The sequence below is a fragment of the Equus asinus genome, chromosome 22 (assembly GCF_041296235.1).
Source record: "Equus asinus isolate D_3611 breed Donkey chromosome 22, EquAss-T2T_v2, whole genome shotgun sequence".
NCBI classification, from domain to species: domain Eukaryota; kingdom Metazoa; phylum Chordata; class Mammalia; order Perissodactyla; family Equidae; genus Equus; species Equus asinus.
In genome coordinates, this window is record NC_091811.1 from 45,413,514 (window position 1) to 45,432,223 (window position 18,710).

The following is an 18,710-nucleotide window of genomic DNA, read 5'->3' on the forward strand; positions in this document are numbered from 1 at the left end:
CTTTACTTTAACTTGTTGCATATCTAACCTCCTAAAGGTGACTATTTTGGGGAAGCAGAGATGGTGCAAAGCTTTCTCTATCCCTCTATATGGTTGGGGGTTTTTTTCCTGTTGGTTTTTGGTGTCTTTACCACAAGAACATTTGTCTTGCATCTCTCCGTTTTCTATTTCATATCTTCTTGACTAAACCAGTAGATCTCTGGGAAATCATGTTCTTCTGAACCAAGAGCCCCAAATTTGCATATCTTCATCCATGACCCAGAAACATAAATCATTTCCTTAGCATCTTTGTAGGCACCACATCTTTATTTATTCATATCTAAATTTCTCTTTCAAAGATTCAGCTATCAAAGGAGAGATGAATGTACTACCTGTGCTGTGAAGTTTGTTTTGTTGATAAGACTTTCATTCAGAGGTGTCTGTTTTGTTCCTGTCCATTAGGCACTGTACCAAGAATTTAATAGTTTGCAAGACATAGCCCCTAACTTTATCATCTCTAATGGTGATTTTAATTTTTTTTCCCCTAGTAATGTCTTTTGTTTCTACATGGGTTATCAATAATTAATAACACATGATAAGATTGGATGAGTCTGGCTAGGTTCATCATTGCTTTCATCAGAAAAATGTCAGGAAGAAAGTGTATTTCTGAAAGATCGTATCAGATTTACAATTATATTCAAAGCATCATCAAATATTGTTAGTATTTATATTCATATCAGCTATTATAAAGCGTACCAAATATTGTTAAATTGTTACAGAACTTCTAAATGTTTGTTGAAACATTAAGCTGCTTCTCTGGCTTTGATTTCACCTGCCTGGGAAGAACTTTTTACCTGACCTATGGAACCAGTATTTGAAATTCCCCTCCATATTCTTCCTCCCCATTTATTCTTTCATTCACCAATATATTGATTTGGATTTTGATTTCCATGCTGTCACCTTCAGAATTTTCCTTTCCTAGTTTCTTTCCTTCATCCTAATTTGGAACTCCTCTTCTTTAGCAAGTCACAGCAAAGATGGGAATGTGTTGAGCCTTTTTGTCCTGCTTTCAAGCAGGGAGTTAGTGTCTGCTTACTAAGATCATGTGTGAGCTGAATTTGAGGTAATGGCTAAATAGCCGAGGAGGAGCATTCTGTCAGTTAGAAATATAGACACGTGAGTGAAAGTGGATTTGAGAGACATTTCTATTCATAGTGTTGGTTGTTGCCACCTAAGAATAGCAGAGCAAAAAGGATTGAGCTTAGGACGAACACTTAGATTTAAGGAACAACCACCAACGAAGACGAAGAGAAAGATGTAGTTAGGAAGATGGAGGAGGACAAATACGGAAGTACAAAGGCGTGAAAACCAGCTGGCAAAATACTAAGAAAAACCTGTGTATAAATTGTTAAAATGCTGTCATGAAGGAAAAGAAGAAAGACCTTTAGTTTTAAAATAAACAGATCATTGGAAACTCTGGGTGAAGAGTTTAAGTAAGTGGAGTTGTTTCTGTTATCTCTTGCTGTATTAAAAAAAATACTGTAAAACTTAGTGGATTAAAACAACCACTTATTTGTTTCAGCTGGATGGTTTTACTAGTCTGTTAGGATATTATTAAATAGCCCAGGCCTGTTTAAGGCAACATAGATAGGAATCTGTAATTAAATGTGGAAATTTCTACAATGTCTGTGAAATTTGGAATCAAAATCAATAAACAGGGGCCGGCCCGGTGGCACAGCAGTTAAGTGCACACGTTCCGCTTCTCAGCGGCCCGGGGTTCGCCGGTTTGGATCCTGGGTGCGGACATGGCACTGCTTGGCACGCCATGCTGTGGTAGGCGTCCCACATATAAAGTAGAGGAAGATGGGCATGGATGTTAGCTCAGGGGCCAGGCTTCCTCAGCAAAAAGAGCGAGACTGGCAGTAGTTAGCTCAGGGCTAATCTTCCTCGAAAAAAAAAAAAATCAATAAACACAGCAGCAGTGTTGTGTGAGTAAACTGACTCTTCAGGGGAAGAACACCTGACTTGTGACATTTGCCAATATCCATGGAGTGAATATTACCACCATGACTGATTTCAGGCTACTGATGTGGAGTCACTTAGAGTTGGGAAGAGACGTGGACAGTCCACTCTCACCAGCTAATATGAGCCAGCCCCCAGACTCCAGACACTCTTGTAAAATATAACTGTCCTAATCTCTTGATCTATGAAGAATTTGAGGCAGACTTACAAAATAAACACTTAATAAAACAGGATTAAGTAAATGGATGAAGAATTTTGTGTAGAAGGGAAATAAGGATATGAAAATAAAAGTAAGAATAAAGTTAGTAATATATGAAATAAATGCCTATTATAAGGCTCTCAACAGTTGCTATAGGTGAACTAAGAATTTTCCCAAAACAAGAGAAAATGAGCAATAATAGTGTTCACAGTATACTGTAGATAAAAACAAATCAGCTGCTCAGGAGGAACAAAAGTTTTCCTAATGACAGAGAGATCAGTGAACAATGAAAGGAGGATACTGCATCTTCAACAACATTCTTAGAAAAGTAGGATACCAATATTTGTGTGACATTTCTTGAAACATATTTTTCATTCAGGATGCTGACAGTGTCAAAACAATTCAGAAAATGTGTGTTTTCTCAGAAAAAAAGGTAAAAGTGGCAATCTGGAAGCTATAATAGAAGGGTTTGAAATAAATGTTAAGTTTGTTTCTTATTGGAAAGATATCTGGGAGCTCCTACTTGTATATTTAGGCTCTTTAGAAAGCTGATTATATGTGCATCATTAAGAGTTTGCAGGTGAGGAAGCTAACAACATATTTACAAGATTTTAAATATGGAATAATTAGGGGTTCAACCAAGACAGTAACTGTGGATTTGTTTGTAAAGAAAATCATTTACAGTTATGTGTTGCTTAACGAAAGGGTTATGTTCTGAGAAATGCATTGTTAGGTGATTTCATCATTGTATGAACATCCTAGAATGTGCTTATACAAACCTAGGTGGTATAGCCTACTATATACCTAGGCTATGTGGTACTAGTCTTAAAGGACCACCATGGTATGTGGGATCCGTTGTTGACTGAAGCGTCATTAGGCAGTGCATGAGTGTGTGAGAAAGTTTGTATAAAAAGAATAGCAAGGGGCCAGCCCCGTGGCTGAGTGGTTAAGTTTGCATGCTCTGCTTCGGGGGCCCAGGGTTTCGCCAGTTCGAATCCTGGGCACAGACATGGCACCGCTCATCAAACCATGCTGAGATGGCATCCCACATGCCACAACCAGAAGGACCCACAACTAAAAAATACACAACTATGTACTGGGTGGCTTTGGGAGAAAAAGGAAAAATAAAATCTTTAAAAAGAATAGCAAGATTTAGTAATAGGCTACTTGTTGAGAGCAAGTCAAAATGACTCCTTGCAGATAACCATTGTAAGCTCAGGGAACTGATATGATATATGAAAACCTTCGCAGTGTTCTTTTTGACTTCTAAAGGTGATTTATCTTTCACTCTTGATTTTTTGGTGTCATTCTTTAACCAATCCTTTCAATGTCAACTTGAGAGATTAGACTAGGTGCTTAGAATGATGAGTAAGACAGGATCCCCATCTTCAACTTTTGGCATCTTATCCTTTTCTCATTCCTTTCTGCCTATGCTATCCTTGGTTAGCGTCGTCTTCATACTTCATTGTTCTTGGACCCAATTACCTTCTGATCTGAAACAGAGATTTTCTTCTGTTCTGTTATTTATTCCTCTTGAGTGGTGGTTGCTCAGGCAGCCCAACTTGAAGGCAGGATAGGAAAGAGGTTAGGGTTACCAGCAAATGCTCAGAAGTTCCTGTTCTCATCACTCCTACTTCTGGGTTCTTCTCTTGTTCCTCCTGGGCACAGAGGTGCTGGTGTTAATTCCTCCCTGCCCACCTTTCCCTAGAGTCCGTGCGTGCTGGTGCCTCCTACAAACGGCAGAATCAAGGAAAGCCAGAAAGAGGTGAGTTTTGAGCTAGATTTTGATTTGGGATTGTGAAGGGGTGGGGGGCTTGAATTGGTAGAGGTTATAGAAATGGGAGAAGTGTATAACTGCTCCATCATTCTACTGTCGGAACCAGAGTCGACCAGCAGTAGACTCAGAAAGTAGGATTTGGGGGGATATATGGGTTGGTTGTCTGGGCTAGCCATTCTTGGTCAGGAACAGCCACCTCATCGGAGATTGAGATCTGTAGAATAGACAAGTCAGTGGCAGATGGGACCTGACAACAGTAGGGTCAGGGGATTTCTATTTGCCTTTTCTGTGCTCTTTCTGCTGCCATCTGTATCATCCCTTTTCCTTATCTTTTGCTTCTTGCCTGCCCTTCCACTTCATGCCACAGGTATATATGAATATATGTGGATATATCATAAACCACCTGCCCTACCCTTCAGTGTTCCTTCGCTTCTGCACTCTGAGATTGGTTGAAATCAGCTTAAAATAGCCCTATGCAGCTAAATTCAGGGAAGATCCCAAGTCTGCACTTGGGCATCATACTTGGCATACCTGTAGTGCTGGTGTCTTGTTTGTGAAGGAAATGCTATGTAAGAGATTAACAGCTGCTTATGGAAGATTTTTTCCTGTGTCTAGCTGCTACGTGCCAAAATTGAGCCTATAATTATGCCTTTAATTAGGATAGTGTGCTGTGCTGATTGGTCCAGCTGCTCATCTTCTTTTAAGGAATTGCATATCAGAATAGGATGGGGAGGTCATTATTGCATCCTAAGGGTAGAAAAATACTTCATCTTTTCATGTAATTTTTGAGTGCCTACTCTTTTCTTAAAGGAATCAAGCTAGTTGGTCCTGGATATTCAGAAATAAATAAGCTGTGATACTTGTTCCTCTAGGAGTTTTGGTGCAGTGGGATAAATTGACACTGTCACAGTACGATGTGGAATTTGCCATATGCAATGGAAATACAGCAGGGAATGACTAAATAAACCATGCTCTTAGTCATTTGGGGACATAGTGATGGTTGGTATCATTTTACTTTTGATTTTTAAGGTCTGCAGGAACTTTTAAGCTTGATTAGTGTGAAAGCCTCTTAATGATACCACAAAGTAAAGGATTCTAGGGGCCAGCCCCATGGCCTAGTGGTTAAGTTTGGTGCACTCCACTTCAGTAGCCTGGGTTTAGTTCCTAGACACGGACCTACACCACTTGTCGGTGGCCATGCTGTGGTGGTGACCCACTTACAAAATAGTGGAAGATAGGCAACAGATGTTAGCTCAGGGTGAATCTTCCTCAGCAAAAAAAAAAAAAAAAAAAAAAAAAAAGGAGGTTCTGGGAGTATGTCTGTTTTGAGACTGTTGGAACTTCAGAGTTGGAATAGTGTGCCTAGAGCAGTTCTCCACCTTGGCACTATTGACATTTGAGGCTGTATAATTCTTTGCTGTGGAAGGCTGTCCTTTGCATCTGTAGGATGTTTGGCAGCATCCCTAGCCTCTACTTACTACGTGCCAGTGGCACTCTCCCACTTGTAGCAATCAAAAATATCTTCACACTTTGCTGAATGTCCCTGGGGAGGGTGGGGCTGGGGTGTCCTGAGAAAACCTTTGTGAGTCTGCAGACATTGGAAAAAGATGTTACTCACTACTGCCCTAGGTGGTTGGAAGCCTTTGAGCCTGCAGGCCCTTACTTAGCTATCTCGATCATAGCAGGAAGAGCTTAAGAGGCTTTTTGACTGAAGCTGGCTTTGCCTCAGTTTCAAGATTGTTTTGTCTCTGCTTTTGCTGTTGACTGCTTTCCTGGCCTTAACCCGCTGTTCAGTCATAACCAGCTTCTGTGTCCCTCTAAACTTGGTGCCACTTTCTCCTCTGTAATTGTCAGTTTTCCTAGCAATTAAGAGCAGAGGATTTATGTTATATTTGACACATATAGACAGTTTAATAAAATGTTTTTCTATCAGTAACAGCTTGCTATTATTTAAATAAACCCATTTTTTTGTTGTTGTTGAACTGGCTATGGTAATATTTAAATGTGTTTTCTGGCTTAAGTTTCTATAAAAACAATGGTATACATAGAGTACTATGTGAGTGTCTGAAGTGACTAAAGATAAAGGTTAGTGACTTTAGCTCATACAGATTTATTTTTAACCATTTAACAAATATTTGGGTACTCATTCATACCAAGCACTGGATTAGTGCTCTAGGTTATAGTGTTCTAGTTTTTATTTTTATTTTTTAAACTATCTCAACATTTCAGGGATACCTACTAAAATTTGTACATGCCTCTCTCTTTGAGCTACCGCTTAATTAACTAGTTCTCTTTGGTGGTATCTATATAATAACCACCCTCGGGTTTTTATTGTGATTTATTAAAAATTAACTTTTGGGAACTTCGAGGAGGAAGTATTTATGATTTTAAAATGTTTTTTGCCTTTCTTGAGGCCTTCTCAGTGGTCCTGTGCTTGTTAAGTGGCATTGATATGGCCTAGATTGCCATATATGATGTCCATTGGTTCTAGTTTATTTGAGATTTGTGATGGTGCCCAGCTTCTGAGAGAGATGGGTGGATTTAAAAATTAACAGATTTAATTTAATAATGTAATGAAGACTTCAGTGCTAAAATGAATGTACCAACCCCCCCATTTATTCAATTACAAAATTACTCTAATTGAAAACAAACAAGCTAGAAAATTGCATTTCATATTTTCTCATATAGGTAAAGAGAGACCTGTTCAGTCTTTGAAAACATCAAGAGACACTTCACCCTCAAGTTCTTCAGCAGTTCCTTCATCAAAGGTTTGTTATATTTCTAAAATCAACTTAAAGAGGAATTAAAAAGTAAATGAGATAGACTATCACAAATGCTTGTATTCTTTACTGTCATACCTAATGTAGGGGGATGTAATTTGCCGCATTTAAAAACTTGAATTTTAAGTAACTACAACTTGAAAGTAACTACCAGAGAAAATGAGCAGTTTTCTCATAGAACTTTTTCCACAGGTTATGCTAAAATTAGTACGTACTATGGTCTTGGCTCATCTTGACCGTAACCAGTTGGCAATGAATATTCAGATGGGGCATAGGCTGTGCTTTTATTTTGGAAGTGGGGGTTTAGGCAGAATCCTAACATTTGTTGTATAATAACTTGATTCCGGATACTATATTAAGTATTTTCTTCTCTTATTAATTCATACAGAAATCCTATGATATAAGTAGAAGTTAAATAATTTTCTCAAATTATTTCACTAGTGAATTCTTCCAGAAATTTAAAGAATACCACTACTTCTCAACCTCTTCCAAAAGATAGAAGAGGAGGCAATACTTCTAAACTCATTTTATGAGGCCAGCATTACCTTGATACCAAAACCAGATAAGGACACTACAAGAAAAGAAAATTACAAGCCAATATCCTGGCTTAACATGGATGCAAAAATCCTCAACAAAATATTAGTAAACCAAATTCAACAGCACGTTAAAAGGATCATACACCATGATCAAGTGAGATTTATTCTAGGGATGCAAGGATGGCTCAGCTTCCACAAATCAATCAATGTGATACACCACATTAACAAAACGAAGGATAAAAATCCTATGATCATCTCAATAGATGCAGAAAAAGCATTTGACAAAATTCAATATCCGTTCATGATAAAAACTCTGAACAAACTAGGTATAGAGGGAATGTACCTCAACATAATAAAGCCTATGTATGACAGCCCACAGCTAACATCATACCCAACAGTGAAAAGCTGAAAGCTTTTCCTCTAAGATTAGGAACAAGACAAGGGTGGCTACTCTCCCCACTTTTAATCAACGTAGTACTGGAAGTCCTAGCCAGAGCAGTGAGGCAAGAAAAAGAAAGAAAATGCATCCAAATTGGAAACGAAGAAGTGAAACTCTGTTTTTAGATGACATGATATATATGGAAAACCCTAAACACTTCACCAAAAAAACTGTTAGAACTAATAACATAGGAGCCGGCCCCGTGGCCTAGTGGTTAAGTTTGTGCGCTCTGCTTTGGTGTCCCACGGTTTGCCGGTTTGGATCCTGGGTGTGGACCTGCACACCGCTCATCAAGCCATGCTGTGGTGGCATCCCACGTGGAAGAACTAGAGTGACCATCAGCGAGGATATATATGTGCTGTGGCTTTGGGGAGGAAAAAAAAAGAGGAAGATTGGCAACAGGTGGTAGCTCAGAGCCAATCCTTCTCACCAAAAAAAACCAGAAAACAAAAAAACTTAAAATGCAAATTCAGTAAAGTTGCAAGATACAAAATCAATATACAAAAGTCAGTTGCATTTTATACACTAATAACAAACTATCAGAAACAGAAATTAAGAAAACAATCCCATTTGCAAGAGCATCAAAAAGAATGAAATACTTAGGAATAAATTTAACCAAGGAGGCAAATGATCTGTACACTGAAAACTGTAAGACATTGATGAAGGAAATTGAAGAAGACACATAAATGGAAAGATATTTTGTGTTCATGGATTGGAAGAATTAATGTTGTTAAAATGCCTACACTACCCAAAGCACTCTACAGATTCAATGCAATTCCTATCAAAGTTTCAATGTAATTTTTCACAGAAATAGAAAAAAAAATCCTAAAATTTGTATGGAATCACAAAAGACCTTGAGTAGCCAAATCAATCTTGAGAAAGAAGAACAAAGCTGAAGACATCACACTTCCTGATTTCAAAATTTATTACACAGCTATAGTAATCAAACCAGTATGGAATTGGCATAAAAGCAAACACATAGATCAATGGAACAGAATAGAGAGCTCAGAACAACCTCCTGCATATATGGTAAATTAATTTACAAATGAAAAAACCAGGAATATACAATGGGGAGGGGACAGTCTCTTCAATAAATGCTGTTGGGAAAACTGGATAGCCACATAAAAAGGAATGAAACTGGACCCCTATTTTACACGACATACGAAAATCCACTCCAAGTATATTAAAAACTTGAACGTAAGATGTGAAACAATAGAAGTCTTAGAAGAAAACAGTTGGTAAGCTCCTTGATGTCATTCTGGGCAATGATACTTTGGATTTGACACCAAAAGCAAAGGCAACCAAAGCAAAAGTAAACAAGTGGAACTTCATTGAATTAAAAAGTTTCTGCACAGCAAAGGAAACCATCAACAAAATGAAGAAGTATCCTATGGAATTGGAGAAGATGTTTGCAAATCATATATCTGATAAGGGGCTAATATCCAAGATATGCAAAGAACCCATACATCTCAGTAGTAAAAAACTAAAAAATTTGATTAAAAAACGGGCAGAGAAACTGAAGACATTTTTCCAAAGAAGAGATACAAATGGCCAACAGGTACATGAAAAGGTGCTCAACATCACTAATCATCAGGGAAATGCAAATCAGAACCACAATGAGATATCACCTCATACCTGTTGGAAAGACTGTCATCAAAAAGGTGAGATAACAAGTGTTGGAGAGGGTGTAGAGGAAAGGGAGCCCTGTACTGTTAGTGGGAATGGAAGTTGGTGCAGCCACAAAGGAAAACAGTATGGAAGTTTCCTCAAAAAATTAAAAATAGAACTATATGCTCCAGCAAACCACTTCTGAGTAGATTTCCAAAGGAAATGAAAACAGGATTTTGAAGAGATTTCTACACTTCTATGTTCATTGCAGCATTATTTGTGATAGCCAAGACATGAAGATAACCTACGTGTCCCTCAGTCGATGAATGGATAAGGAAGATGTGGTATACAACAATGGAATATTATTCAGCTGTGAGAAAGAAGGACATCCAGCCATTTGCAACAATGTGGTTGGAACCTGAGGGTGTTATGCTAAGTGAAATAAGTCAGTCAGAGAAAGACAAGTACTGTATGATCTTGCTTATATGTGAAATCTAAAAATTCTGTGAATTTCTGAATTCACAGAAACAGAGACGAGGAGGCTGGTTAGCAGGGGCTGATGGGTGAGGGAAAAGGGGAGATGTTAGTCAGAGATTGCAAACTTCCAGCTATAAGATGAACAGGTTTTGGAGATACAATTGGTAGCATGGTGATTATAGTTAATAGTACTGTATTTTATACTTGGAATTTGATAAGAGATCTTAAATGTTTTCCCCACAAGAAAGAAATGGTAATTATGTGATGTGATGCAGGTGTTAGCTAACCCTATGGTTGTAATTATTTTGCAATTTAAAAAAAAAAGTAGGTGTATACATTTTATAGAAAAGGCTCAGAAGTTAAATAATTTTCTCAAGGACGGAGCTACTCTTCACTGCATCATTCTTCTCATTCTTACCTTCCTGGCCTCCCAAAACATGTTGAAAAGATGATCTATGGTTCTAATCCTCAAAACTTCAAATTTTTCAGTGTTGCTGTTTCCATCTGTTCTCTGCGCTTAGAGGTTCTCTTCACCGACCTCACACTCTTTCTCTATGCGTAACGTTGTTACTTGTATTCTCTTTCTTCACTTCCTTTTGTTTTTCCGTCTGTGGTATGTTTGGCTTTTCAGCAAAAGCAGATATCACCTGGCAGGCTGGTGTTCAGGGGCCGGCTGCTTCCCTACGTCAAAGAAATAAAGAAGGTGTTTTTGTGACAACTTGTGTCTTTAGAGCTTTCTTGGAAGTCTGAGGATTCTCGAATGCTGGGTTTTGAGTATGAAAGATTGATTGGTTTTTTTGGTTCTGTCTTACCATATCAATGGTTCCTTACCCAGCTGAGAGATTGGCTTGTTCTTCTTGTTGGGTAGAAATGAAAGAAAAGTAAATAGTACTTGCCCATCCAAGTCACTCTGAATATTTAAATTATGATATGTGAAGTTTTCATTTACCTGAACTATAATGCAATGTAAATATAAGTTATCACATAGGACTTTGTGGTACATGTTAAAACATATTTAGTGGGGAACAACCATAATGGATTTTAGATATTTTCCTCTGACAGTTTACATAGATTTTTGCATTTTTGTCCAAAAATGGAATGAGAATTTCAGAATTTTAGATGTATAATCATTTTATATATTGGGTAAGTGCAGCCTCCTGTGTCCTTTTTGCGGGGTTACGTGATAGCTGTGGGGAGCTTTATTACCTAGATTTCCTAATTTGATGGAGGACTTTTTCTTTTAAACGTTATGGCTACCCTCATGTACGAATAATTTTTCGGAGTTTATTTTCTGCTGTTACAGGTTAGTTTCAAATGAGAATTTTTCAAGTGTGCAGATTTAATGACAGATGAATAGAAGGATTCAGTTATAGAAGATTTGACTTCTTTACTGGAAATAACTTATAATGTTTTGTTTTGCTCTATAACTTTCCTTTCAAAACAGATACAAAGAAAAGTGGAGTATAAATTTTTTTTCTTGGAATATCCATGTACATGTGTGTCCTTTTTTAAAAACTGTTTAATCTTATTATTAAATAATAATAAAGGTATTACTTGTACGTTTGTAACCTTATGAATGGGTACGGCTTCAGAGTAAGATAGGCTTCCTCAATGACTGGAAACATTCCATGTAAATACATTGTTATTATTTTAGTAAATGTTATGGATGGCAAGCCAGTAGTTTGGTAAATTGAATAAGCTATGGAGGAAGGTCAAGGGCCTTTTTCATCTGGAACACCTAGTTTTCAGTTCCAGCTCAGCATTTATAGTTGGGCTAATGAAGTCTGCCCAAACACCTTCATGGAATTCGATTTATTTAAAATACTTTTTTTTTGGTTTGTGTGTAAAAGCACTTTATAAATGGTAGTGTGTCATGACATGGGAATTTTTACTTATACTGTCATCCATAGAAGATATATTTGGAATCAATGATGTGAGTTTGGAGGTGGTGACAAAATTCAGGGTAAAGGGCCAGAGTTTTGAAAATGTATGCTAACGAAATGGAGTGGAATCCAAGAGTTACCATAAAGGCCTAAGGAAATAATTTTTCTAATTTTTGCCTTACAAATTTTACATCTTATTCTATGACACAGGTCTAAACAGTATTGTGGGAATCATCTGTGATCTAGAAAAAAACATTTTCTTCCTTTTTATATTGACCCCATGAACTGATTGATCTTCAAATATGTTTTAGTGTAACAGATTTATAGCAATCAATATGGAAAAGAAAGAAAAGCTAAAGTACCAAGCATTATGCTAGCTGTTTTCAGGTCTGTTACCTCTCTTGATTCTCAGAATTACTTTGTAAAACAGTGAATATTATTAAGCCTTATTTTGTAAATGAGGAAACCAAGGCTCACAGTATCATAAATTCTGTGTGATCATCTACCCAGCAAGTGCAGCCACTTCCATTCAAACCCAGTTCTGTCTGTAAGTCCAAATCCCACACCTTGTTTAGTGTTGCATGTGGTTGAAGAAGGGAAGTAGTAGTAGAGATCACGAAATGAGATTTAAATGTATAAATTTTGTATAAAGAGTAGGAGTTGTATAAATTATTATGAATTATAAAAATAGAATATCTGGACTTTTCTCTTGCTTTAATTAGAAATTTACCTTGATGAAATTTTGACATTTATTTCATTAAATATGATTCAGGATAGAAAGTTGAAATAAGTATGAAGTCTCATATATTCTAAATACTATTAGTATATTGACAGTGTCTTGTTTTGTTCCCTAAATGAATTTCTGAAGGTTATGTAAATGAATTTGAGTCAGTCTAGTCTATATGTCCCAAAGGAATTGCTTCTTAAAGAAATTCTATGTTGAATATTTTTGAAAAAGCAAATAAAGAATGTACTTGTTCTCTATATAAATGTGAAGGCTTATATGATTTTAACTGTATGTGGGGTATACTTCTTGATGTATTTGAAGTTTAAAAGCCCCTGAGAATTGTAACAGAGCTAGTCTTTTGTTTTTATTAGGTGTTAGACAAACCCAGTAGGCTAACTGAAAAGGAACTTGCTGAGGCTGCAAGCAAGTGGGCTGCTGAAAAGCTAGAGAAGGCGGATGAGAGTAACTTACCTGAAATTTCTGAGTATGAGGTAAGGCATAATTTCTCCTTTATGTTTCACGTCTGAGAGCTTTGTCTGGATTTTAAATTGTGGATGGAAAATGTGGTTTATTCTAGTATTTTAAAATATGTTTGGGGAAAATGTCCTCATAGATTATTAAAATTTACCACACACAGTAATAGTATGAATATGAATGACTCTGAATTCGATAATTATACTGTGTGTGAATATCTCTGATAGTTTAGATGTGTAAGAATAGTATAAATATGAAATATAAGGAAAATATATTATTTAAATGCTGCTTTTATGGGCCTTGCTGTTGAAAGTGTCTCTGGAAATCATGCTAAGCCACTGTTCATAAACCAGTGAATTCAGAAAAAAATCTAATTAGACCTTGGATCTTCAGCTATATTTATAGTGTGTGTTATACTCTGTGCAAATGATCTCATAAATATCCCAAGAAATGAAATTATGCATTGTTTAGGCTACCTGTGACCTTTGATGCGTCTTGAGTACCGAAAAATGAGAGCATTTTAGGGTTCATAAGATACTATTTATGAAATGTTTGTATTAAAATATTTGAAAATGAACTGAAAAATTCCTCTATCACTTATAGCATCTCTAATGGGAAATACAGACATTTCATGGGTAAAATTAAGCTTTTAGATTCAGGATTTGGTACTAGAGGAATCACTTTGACATGATAGAGAGTATTAAAATCTTCTGGCTTTTTAATATATTGTTGGATGACTTTTATGGAAGATCCTTTGACAAAAGAGATCAAGCGTTGGAATTAGACGTGCAAATTATATACGTATATACATCTTCATACACTATGAAAAGATCCTTTGCAAAGTAGCTAATGTACACTGCTCACAGAAAGTACAAACCAGTACAGACCTTATCAGTACTTACGCAAATAGAGCTTTTCTTTTTTAAAATGCTGATGTGTCATTTAGATATCAGTTGTTCTTAAATAGGTCTAGATTTCCTTGTTATTATAGCTATAATAGTAGATAGAGATTTATGCATATTCTCAAGTAAATGTATCAAAAACATCAAGCTGTCCCTCTTTGGCACTTTCCCAGCACTATTTAAAAGCATGAACAATGCAGTAATACATTTAATAGGGTCATTTTGCCTATTTTCTTTAATAATTTAGAATAATGGTTTTTATATTAATAATAGATATGTTTTTTAATTTATTCTTTATTATGAATATTTTATAGTAATATAATTTATATAAATTATATAAATAATTTATATAATTATTTTATATTAATAATAGATATCAAAAATTGCTGTTTTGGGGGCTGACCAGGTAGCACAGTAGTTAAGTTCTGATGTTCCGCTTCGGCAGCCCTGGGTTCACCAGTTCAGATCTCAGGTGCAGACCTACACACTGCTTGTTGAGCCATGCTGTGGCAGGCGTTCCACATATAAAGTAGAGGAAGGTGGACACAGATGTTAGCTCAGGGCCAGTCTTTCTCAGCAAAAAGAGAAGGATTGGCAGCAGATGTTAGCTCAGGGCTAATCTTCCTCAAAAAAAAAAAAATTTCCTGTTTTGGAGAACTGATAATTTTTCTTAGAGTACTTAAAACCAAAACCTCCAAAAATACTACTTTATTGTTTGCTAAATACTTTATCTGCAGTTAGCAAGGCTTTGTTAAGATATATTCATCCTCTCCCCATAATTTTTTGTATCTCTTTATTAAAAAAAACCTCACTATCTGCCTTTCCCCGATTTTAAATATTCTACTTACATTCTTTTATCATCGTTTAACTGCATCTTGACTCTGAGTAGTCAGTGACATTGGAGCTAGAAAAACTTTTTTTTAACCTCCTTATTTTTTCTCTAAAATATGCCCAGAATTTGCTAGATTTTGAATTAATGAGAAGTAAATAACCTTAAAAATCTATCAGTGAGGTTATAGGTCAGACGTGATCTTTTGTTGGAGCAAAGGCATGGTGAGTGGGAGTGGGAGTGAGATTACTTCAGTATGTTTGTTACCTGGTGTACATCATTAATGTTGAGCAGCAGCATGAGCAGTGTTCTGCATTAGAGACACCAGCATAACCGTCAAGGAGCTTGCAGTCATGTTTTGTAGAGATAACTTACTATCCTTCAACAAATGGCTGTGAGAGTTTTGCTTTTGGCTATCAGAATGAAAAGCAAATTATTTGAAGGCTATTGGAATGTCCCAGTAGAACAGGTTGCTTCTTGCTGTAGAGGAAAATTTTAACGTGTTTCTTATTTAAATGTGAAATATGTTATATCCACATATAAGATGTCATTTTCTGCTTCAATATCTCCACTTACTCTGTCCCCAGTGAAGAATGCCCATCTTCCATGAACCTCTTTCAAATTCATATTCATTCGGTGGCATCAATAGTGTTTGAGAAAATAAAATTCAAGATCTTTCTTGATTTCTCTTTCCTCCCCTTCCTATTGTAAAATTTAAGCCTGCTTTGTTTTTCTCTGATGGCTTTATATTGCCTTTATTAAAAATTTTTTTCTTACTAGTTTTATATATATATATATATATATATATATATATATATATATATATATATATATATAGAATGTATCTCAAGCACTTATCTTGTTTTCCCTCCAGTACTTTGGATAATATATATCTAACTAACTGAACTAAATTTAATTACTAAGTTCTTTTTTCCAGTTTTATTGAGATATAATTGACATACAGCACTGTATAAGTTTAATGTGTACAAGATAATAATGACGTGACTTAGATATATTATGAAATGATTACCACAAAAAGTTTAGTTAACATCCATCATCTCAAAGATACACAGAATGATGTTCTGTCATTAGGTGCATAAATGTTTATAATTGTTATAGCGTCTTGCTATATTGAACCTGTTATTAATATATAATGTCCTTGTCTCATAACCTTTTTTGATTGAAAGTCTGTTTTGTCTGATAGTATTGTAGCCACCCTTGCTCCCTTTTGGTTACTGTTTGCACAGAATATCTTTTTCCATCTTTTCACTTTCAACCTATTTCTGTCTTTGGGTCTCAAGTGAGTCTCTTGTCCTCAGCATATAGTTGGATCATATGTTTCTATTCATTTTGCCAGGCTCTGTCTTTTAACTGGAGAATTTGTAATTACTGAGAAAGGGAGACTTACTTCTCTCATTGTGCTATTTGTTTGTGTGTTTGCTACATGCCCTATAGCTTTTTTGTGCCTCATTTCCTGCATTTCTGTCTTCTTTTGTTTAGTTGATTTTTTTCCACTTAAGTGTTTAAATTCTTTCTTTTTGTATATCCTATAGCTAGTTTGTGATTAGCATGGAGATTACATTTAACATCCTAAAGTTATGACACTAATTTGAATTTATGCCAGCTTAACTTAAATATCATACAAAAACTCTGCTACTTTACTGCTGTGTCTCCACCCCTTTTGGTTGTTGATTTTACAAAATTACATGTTTATATATTGTGTGCCCCAAAACATAAACTAACAATTATTTTAAATGCGTTAGTCTCTTAAATTATCTAGAAAACAAGATTTGGAGTTACAAAACAACCTTATAGTAATACTGGTTTTTACACTAAGAATTTGTTTTCTTTAAATGTAAGTCTCTTAAATCATGTAGAAAACAAAAAGTGCAGTTGCAAACTGTTGTTACAGTAATACTAGCTTTTGTAATTGCCCATGCGTTTACCTTTATTGAGATCTTTATTTCTACAGATGGCTTCAGATTACTGTCTAGTGTCCATTTATCTCACCTTGGAAGACTTTCTTGAGCATTTCTTGTGTGGCAAATCTAGTAATCATGAACTCTCTCAGCTTTGTTTATCTGGAAATGTCTTAATTTCTCCCTCCCTTTTTAAGGACAGTTTTGGTGGATATAGGATTCTTGGCTGACAGTTGTTTTTGTTTTTAAGCACTTTGAACATTTGAGTCCATTGTCTTCTGGCCTCCAAAAATTTTCAATGGGAAATCTGCTTAATCTTAGTGAGAATCCCTTCTCTGTGATGATTTCACTTCTCACTGCTTTCAAGATTCTCTTTGCCTTTTGAGAGTTTGATTATAATATGTCTTGTTGTGAGTCTCTTTGAGTTCATCTTACTTGGGGTTTGTTGAGCTTCTTGGATGTTTGTATTCAGCTCTTTTATCAAATTTGAAAATTTCTTCAAATATCTCTCTGCGCCTTTCTCTCTCTCTTCTCCTTCTGGGACTCCCACAATATGTATGTTGGTTCCATTAATGATGTCCCACAGATCCTTTAGGCTCTGTTCACTTTTCTTCGGTGTTTTTTCTTTTTCTTTCTTTTTTTTTTTGCTGAGGGAGATTCACCCTGAGCTAACATCCACTGCCAATCTTCCCCTTTTTGTATGTGAGCCACCACCACAGCATGGTAACTGACAGATGAGTGGTATAGGTCTGTGCCCAGGAACTGAACCTGGGCTGCTGAAGTGGACCGCGCTGAACTTAAACATAGGCCACCTGGGCTGTCCCAGTCTTTTTCCTTTTCCTCAGACTCAATAATCCCCATTGTCCTATCTTCAATTCACTAATTCTTTCTTTTGCCTGTTCAAATCTGCCTTTGACTCCTTCTAGTGAAGTTTTCATTTCAGTTATTGTGATTTTCAGCTCTGGAATTGCTTTTTTGGTTTCTTTTTATATTTTCTGTCTCTTTATTGATATTTCACGCATCATTTTCTTGTCTTTCTCCACATCTTTCTTTAGTTCTTTGAGCATCTTGAGAGATAGTTATGTTAAAGTTTTTTGTCTCGTAGATCTGCCGTTCAGTCTTTTTCAGGGACACTGTCTGTTGATTAATTTTTTCCTTTAAATGGACCACACTTTCCTGTTTCTTTGTATGCCTTGTGATTTTTTGTTGAAGACTGAGCATTTGAATCTAATAATGTGATAACTCTTGAAATCAGATTCTCCTTCTTCCCAAGGATTTGCTGTTTTTTATTACTTTTTTTTGTGCTTTGATTGTTGTAAGCAGTTTCTGTGCTGAGGATCAGCTTGAGGTGTAAACTTAGTCTTCTCAAGTCTTTCTGAGCCTTTCCCCTGGAACGGGCGGTCACTTTCTAACTTTCCCTATATATGCAATTATTTTGAATGTCCTAATCTTTAATGCCTGGCTCCTGAAAGAAGAAAAGGTGAAGAATGGAGCGAGAATGGTGCTGGCCTTTTAACTCCCCTGGAAGTCACTTCAGCTGGAGTGGGAGGGACTTGCAACACAACAATGCTAGGAGGTACAACGGCAATGGTTGTCTGCCTCTTTGTCTACACCTCTGTGATCAGAAGCAGCAATCAGTAATCAGAGCACAGTTCCCCACTAGTTGGAGGATGGGTACTTTTTGCCCAACCTGTCTCGTGGAAGCTATGTGCAGTCTGCTGTAGGAACACGTGCATAGCTTCCTGCCAAGTGACTAGAGGTGGGTGATGGGCAGCCAGTACTCTACTAAAAGCTGAATTTAACCTCAATTTACTGTCCATGTCTTCCCCTGTAAGGTGCAAGGCTTCAGCAAAGTCCAGTGTTCCAAAATAGTTACGAAGAGAAAGTCTGCCAGTATAATTTTTGTGTAGATTTGGAGAGAGCACCTGGTGCTTCCCACACTGCTGTTTTCCCAGAATCCTCTCCCCTTAGATGATTCATATGCTTTGAATTTAAATCCCTTAAAATATATAACTCAGACTTGTAAAAACTAGGTTTTTTAAAAAGTACATTATACATGAAGGTGTCAGAAATTGAAATGGCACCAAAGTATGTACAGTATCTCCTCTCCATTCTATTCCTTACTTCTAAGTTATCCCTATTGAGGCAACCTTTCTTAT

The 18,710-nt window shown here is 36.4% G+C and overlaps 1 protein-coding gene across 25 annotated transcripts in view; it reads left to right on the forward strand.

The window, feature by feature from the left end:
- The window catches only part of PPHLN1 (periphilin 1), a 122,114-nt gene that overhangs the window by 66,392 nt on the left and 37,012 nt on the right, over positions 1–18,710 (forward strand). For 14 of the 25 annotated variants that reach the window (XM_070494406.1, XM_014864271.3, XM_070494413.1 and 11 more), the window contains 3 exons: positions 3,909–3,965; positions 6,666–6,745; positions 12,799–12,918. In XM_070494406.1, the coding sequence (XP_070350507.1) occupies positions 3,909–3,965; positions 6,666–6,745; positions 12,799–12,918 (257 nt within the window). The remainder of the gene's footprint in view (positions 1–3,908; positions 3,966–6,665; positions 6,746–12,798; positions 12,919–18,710) is intronic. The other 11 variants (XM_044755592.2, XM_070494424.1, XM_070494414.1 and 8 more) reach the window with 1 other exon arrangement.